We start from the raw sequence: 7,067 nt of genomic DNA, 5'->3' as shown, positions 1-7,067 counted from the left end.
AAATTAAAATAAATTTATTAAAAGATAATAAATGGACCAAAGAATCTCCAGAAAACCAGAGAATCAACTTTAGAGGTTGGCACCAGAAACAATACCCAGGTCACATCATTGAATTGCTTTTGGGGACCACTAAAGTGGCAGTAAAGTCATTAAAAAAGTAAGTCATAAATGGACAAAAATATCAGATGAAAAGACCAGCAGCAGCACAGAAAGCAAGTGAATGACTCAATGAGAACATGAGATAGTAAGTGCTGCAAACAAAACATTGAGGGGCTTCCCTGGCACGCCAATGGGTGAGACTTCGCGCTCCCAGTGCAGGGGGCTGGGTTGGATACCTGGTCGGGGAACTAGGTCCCACGTGCCGCAACTAAGAGCTGGCACAGCCTAAATAAATATTTTTTAAAAATATTGAAAACCTAGAAGTTCTCTAATTTTAAAGAAAATGATATACTACAACATGGATTGCAAATCTGGGGTGTGTGCTGTCAAGTATACCCCAAGCAGTATTTTTTTATGTGGCTTCAAAAGAAAACCTATTGCTGGGCATATAGTTATAAATTAAAGTTTAATGTTGCCATGAATACAAGCAAGCCTAGTTTAATCTGAAATAAAGTTGAGTGATTTAAACATCAACGTGCATTGATATTTGTGCCTTAAAGAGTGCCAAAAAGAGTTTTTGTTGTTGTTTAAAAATGTTTTTAACTTCTGTTCAAAGTGATTCCTAGCATTTTTTTCTTATTTTAGCATTTCTTATGAGCTCTGGAATATCTATTTTAAAGTTTCCATTTTGAAAAATGGCAATTTTTAATGGATTGAGAGAAACAGTATTTGCTGTGATTGTTTTTGAAAGTGAGTTGCTATTAAAATCTAACAAAAACTTCAAAGAGAACAATTTATTACCTTCTAAATTCGATTTTGATGAAAAAATATTTTACAATTTTCATTAACATGTAATTTAAAAATCTCCTTTCTTTTTTCTCAAAAATCTTACAAGTTCACTATATTTTTTGACGTGGTAAAATAATTTCAAAGATAAGGTAGAAATTATAACCATAGCCTAAGAACTGATAATAATTTTTCATATCATAAACAGACCATACATTTTTATTTTAATACAGCCAAGATATGAAATCGATTTTTACAACATTAGAAAGAATCACAAATGTTTGGAAGTCCATTTTCACTAGCCTTCAACACAACTTTACAAAACAGTATACCTATTGGATACAAGAACATATAAATATTAGACAATCTAAATGTCCACTAACTGGCAAATGGATAGATTATGGTATTCATACTATAGGATATTATACAGTAATAAAAATTAATGAACTATGGTTTCACTCATCTGCATGGATGAATTTTAAAGTTTTTAAATAAAACGTCATGGAAGAATATATATAGTATGATTCCATTTACATAAATTTAAAAAGAGGCAAAACTAAACAGTGCAGAATTGTAATACAAACAAGGGAATGATGAAGAGAAAATTTAGGATAGTGGTTACCTCTGAGGGAGAGAAGTAAATGTAATCAAAGAGGAGCCACAGTGGGTGTCACAGATGAGGAATGGTCTATTCATAAAGCAAGGTGTGGGGCACATGGTTGTTTATTATTCCTCCTTAAACTGTAAGTGTACTTTACATACGCTGGAGAAAATGAGAGGTAAGAAAGTGGAGACCATATATGCAGACAACTCTTTTTGAAGGCTTGGTCTTGAATGGAACGTAAAGAAATAAAAGAGTAGATGGGGGGAAATGTGGATGTTTAGAGTTTTGTTTTGCTCTTATGCTTTATAAGATATGAAAACAGAGCATCTGAATGGCATAGAAAGAAAGGTTCCATCAGAGGGGGGAGGTTGAAGAAACAGCAGAGGAGAGAACTGATGAAGCAAGTGATGTGAGCGCCCTGACGGGAACAGAAGCCAAGACACACCTGAAGGAATACCACCCAATTCAACCCAGCAGGAGGCAGGCGAGGAGAGAAACAGGTACAGCAGATTCAGACATTTGGTGGTGGGAAAGCATGTCTTCACTGCTGGCTTGTTCCTCTTGACTGAGGCAAGGTTTTTAGCTGAGAGGGAAGGGCTAGAGTTGGTTTTAAGAAAAAGTGAAGGCATGAAGTAAGTTTTGGACAGAGAACAAAACCAACCACAGATAAAGGCAGGTACCCTCTTGAACAACTCACCATACCTATTTCCTTTGTCTGCCTAAAATGTATTTCCCCTTCCTTTTCACCTAGAAAATCTTGCCATCCTTCAGGACTTACCTCTGTTTCTATGTCCTCTGTGAAGCCTTTTCTGACTGGTCCATGGTAATCCTACAGCTCTTGACTGTATCATTTTTCACTTACTCATGACCTAACTTGCAGTAACTCTTCTGTGTTGTATCAATACATGATTTAATTTTACATGTTGTCTCCTTAATTACAGTTCTTGTGGGCAAAAATCATGTCTTTTTTTTTTAATAGATTTATTTTATTTATTCATTTTTGGCTGTGTTAGGTCTTTGTTGCGCGGGCTTTCTCTAGTTGCGGCGAGTGGAGGCTACTCTTCGTTGCGGTGCACGGGCTTTTCATTGCAGTGGCTTCTTTTGTGGAGCACGGGTTCTAGGCGCACGGGCTTCAGCAGTTGTGGCTCGCGGGCTCAGTAGTTTTGGCTCGCGGGCTCTAGAACGCAGGCTCAGTAGTTGTGGCGTACGGGCTTAGTTGCTCCGCAGCATGTGGGATCTTCCCGGAACAGGGCTCGAACCCGTGTCCCCTGCATTGGCAGGTGGATTCTTAACCACTGCACCACCAGGGAAGCCCCATGTCATTTTTTTAAACACTGTCCCTCCCACTTTCAGAAAAATAGTGCATTCTCATACACACAGGAAAATTTACATGCGTTTTCTAAACATATCATTTACTGAAACAAATATCCTTATAAGCAAATGATAAAATAACTAAGACCTACGTGAATAAGTAAACTTTGAATCTTCCATTATTTTCTTGTAACGGCTCTTAGTTTTCAAGTTTTGGTTTTAAAATGTACATTTTAGAAGCCATAGATCCAAAGTTAACATAATTAGTTTAATTTTTTAAACAGATTGCTTCGGCTCATTGAACGATTACAATTTTTTCTTGACAACTTATAATATGTTTATGGAGGTAGTTTTCCCAGAAAATGAAGCAGAATGTTATCAGCAAAGACAAATTATGTTAGGAATGCCATCTTGTGGTTGAGAGTAGTCCATTACACTAATAGGTCCTTTCACTGATAATCTTTAATTCAGAAATAAAACATCCAGGAAATTCACAAATGTAAATCACGTTTATAATGTACTGTTACTACAAAGAAGGAAAAACTAAATATGTGCATCAACTGTATGTGATTTTAGTTACCAAAAAAGACAATGTTCATTGAAAAGAGACCATAGACAAATTATATAGGAATGGAGTCCAAATAATACAGGAAAACTGGTAGAACTAGAAACATACTTCCATGAAGACTATTCAAATACTCTGAATTTTGGAAAGCTTTTCTCTTGAAATAGATACACAATTTTATTTCCGTATCCACTACTAAGTAGTTCTGTGGATTATTACATTGTGGATTTAAATCTTGTGTCTTGGTTTTCAAACTACATCACCGTAACTCTACATATCTTAAGGGGAGTGAAGGCCAGAGCACTTATCTAATCTGGGTGGCGTAGAATACACATAATTGATTACAAGTCCGAAATGGAGAGTCAAAAACACTACTAGCCCTTTCTTAATAGATGAGCTTACTACTTCCTCCACAGAAGTTACCATTAGAGTGGTAAATTATCTTTCTGTTCAATAGAGAACTGGTAATGGTTACAGATGTACTACGGAACAACTATGCTTAAATATTTTAATTGCCAGATTGAACGCCAGACATTTTGGTCTGCTTAAAAGTGGGGGTGAGGGAGTAGAAACTGATATATCCCTCATGAGTGCAAAGCACAGCACAAGGGTCTGTGTACTATGCTACCTTTCTGTCACTTCCAGATTAAGGATCCAAGGAGCATGTGTAGGTATAATGTTCAGATCTAGAGATTAGGCTATTGAAATTCTGAAAGATAACAGATCTACATATAGACATACATATTAACATAAAAAACAAAATGTCATTTGTATTCCAAATCTACTTTTGTGATCAATTATTGCATGCTTATCACCAGAACATTTTTTTTAACTCAGAAAACTTCTATATGAAGTGATTTTGTGCCAGTTTTTCCACGTGACTCTTCAGGACATTCACATCAGCTGCACAGACCTGGCACTCCATGTTCCCTTGCTGTTTTGTTCTCTCCAATAAAGCCTCATGAGGTGGAGGTAATGCATTGTATGAACTCAGTAAATAAACCTGACTTGATGAAGTCTGACTGATTTCTTTGATCTTTAAAGCCTGCATGATAGCAGGTGCAAACTTTGAGTAATGAGCTGTAGATGAGACGATCACTGGGCAGGTTTTATCTTGCATTCTGTCTGCAACTACTTTTGCAACAGCAGTGTGTGGATCCAAAATATACCCGGAAGTATTGTAGGTAGAGTGAATAGCTGCTAGGCACTCTCCCTCAGAGCACCAGTCAGCTACAAAATCCTGCTGAATTTTCTCAACTAGAATCTTTTCTATCTGGAAGTGATGCTGCTCTTCTAATTGATTAAATAATCTTGTCATTAATTGTCCATCTTTATTAGCCATCAAGTGTAAATGTCGCTCCAGGTTTGAAGATTTGAGAATATCAATTGCTGGTGAAAAGGTTTGTGCTAATTTTCTTTCCCTTAGATCATAATGTCCTGTTTTTATAAAATCAGTCAAAACATGGTTCTGATTAGAAGCACAAATAAATTTTCGAATAGGGATTCCCATGGTTTTGGCATACACTGCTGCTAAAATGTTACCAAAGTTTCCTGTGGGAATACACACATCGACTGGGCTTCCAAAAGAAATAAACCCTTGGCTAACGAGATCAAGGTATGCAGAAGCATGATAAACCACTTGGGGAAGCAGTCGGCCCCAGTTTATGGAATTAGCTGAACTTAACACTGTTCCATATTCCACAGTAAGAAAGCCAGTAAAATCAGAATCTTGAAAAATCCTTTTTATAGATGTCTGGCAAAAATCAAAATCTGACGTGACACCTACTGCCCATCCATTTTCGTTCTGACTGCCAATTATTTGTGCTTTTTGAAAATCACTTACTCCATCCTCAGGAAAAAATGTGGCCACAGCTATTCTTTGCTTGTCATTCTTACTAAGACGACTAAAGCCATTTAAGACTGCACTCCCGGTGTCTCCTGAGGTGGCTACAAGTATCATGTAATTACAACTTGGTGGAATACAGTGTGCAAAAAGATGGGGCATGAGCTGTAAAGACAAATCTTTAAATGATCCCGTTGGTCCATGGAACAACTCCAGGATGAACTGGTTGCCTGACAGGTGCCTGACAGGGGCAATTTTTGAGCAGGCAAAGTTTTCCCCATAAGCAGTTTCAATCATTTCTCCCAACCTGGAAGCAGGTATGTCAGCAGGATGTATACATTTTTCCAAGAGTATTTGTGCTCTTTCTATGTACGTTGCTCCTACGAGGCTTTTCCACTCCCCAAAGTTTAATTTTGGAAACTCCTTCTCAGGAACAAAAAGTCCACCATCAGGAGCTAACCCCTCAGTCACAGCTTCACTGAAGAATTTCGTTGGGACCTTCTGTTCACAGTCTTTAGGCCAAATGTGTCTTGTGGAAATGAATGTTTCTGAGTCCACATCTTGGTATCTTTTAACTGCATTCAGCACTTTGTCAGCTACCTCCTCCGGGGAAGCCCCATTTTCACATAAAACACGAGTATCGTACCACTTCTTATAATACTGTCTTCTAAACTTAAGTAAGTCTTTCACAGATGTTCCAGAATTCTGACCTACAATCCTATCTATTTTCATTAATTTTAGACGACTAACTATATCTATTGGAGGTACATCCAGATAAACAATTATTCCATTTTTCTTCAGATGCCGCATGCTAGCTTCGTGCAGTGGATTGGACCCAGTAAGGGAAATCACACTTCCAGATGCAGAGAAGTTTAACACAGCTTTTCCTTCCTCTTCTAAAAATTGCTCATTACCAACATCCTGCAATTTTTCAGACACACTCATATTCCAGGTTTTTTCAAGGATATCATCATCCACATCTATGACACAACAACCTAGTTTCTGACCTATTATTCTGCCTACTGTTGTTTTCCCAGCACCGGGTGGTCCCATCAGGATAATATTTTTGTCTCCAACAAGAGAGTAGATTGAGTGCCATGACTTCCTTAATTCTGCAAGTGCAAAGGTTCTTGAAAGAAATAGCTGTGCATGTTTATCCGTTTTCACATGTGTACTAGAAAAGCATTTCTGAGCTATTTGTTTCAGATGCTGACATCGGTTAAAGTGGAGCATTCTCTTTTCACTTTTCTGCGCAAGCCAACCTAAAAACTGGCTTTGGCCCTTTCAAACATAAAAACAAACAAAAAAGACATTTGGTTACTAATTTCAAAAGACTATCCCAATAGGATTAAGTATAACCACGCCCACAGTACATACACTGTTTAACATTCTTCCAAATTTATGGGATATTTAAAAAAGTATTTGAACCCAAATTCTCATTTATTTCATATTATCCTTTTAACAGTCTTTTCAAGTCTCAAGACATTGAGTAATCCAAACTTTAACAATTTGTAACTATGAGCAACACTTTATTCAGAAAATGCCGTATCATAGATGCTTTTTCAAAAAGATACTAAATCAAATTAGTATTTATTTTCCTATAATGAAAATTGTCTCATGGTTTATAACCCATGTAAATAAGGATTATTTGGAGTTGGAATGCTATTTACTTGCTGAACAAAAAGCTGAACAATACTCTTTATATTTAATTTCTCTTTAGTTTATATGAAAATGTTGAGAGATTATCATGTTACTCATAAATTTCTTATTCAAAGAATTCACAAGAAACCAGAATAAAATATTTGCTTATAAAAATAAATAAATAAGATGCTTAAATAATTTTCCAAACTATAGGGCAA

At 36.6% G+C, this 7,067-nt stretch overlaps 1 protein-coding gene across 1 annotated transcript; it reads right to left on the bottom strand.

The window, feature by feature from the left end:
- Positions 1 to 4,209: 4,209 nt before the first annotated feature.
- Positions 4,210 to 6,441, bottom strand: THNSL1 (threonine synthase like 1). Its single transcript, XM_065872826.1, has one exon. The coding sequence runs from the start codon at positions 6,439 to 6,441 to the stop codon at positions 4,210 to 4,212; it is 2,232 nt and encodes a 743-aa protein (XP_065728898.1).
- Between the last annotated feature and the right edge of the window lie 626 nt (positions 6,442 to 7,067).

This window comes from Phocoena phocoena, chromosome 2, assembly GCF_963924675.1.
Source record: "Phocoena phocoena chromosome 2, mPhoPho1.1, whole genome shotgun sequence".
In the NCBI taxonomy this organism is placed as follows: Eukaryota; Metazoa; Chordata; class Mammalia; order Artiodactyla; family Phocoenidae; genus Phocoena; species Phocoena phocoena.
The sequence above is the reverse complement of the archived record's forward strand: the minus strand, read 5'-3'. Positions and strand labels throughout refer to the sequence as shown.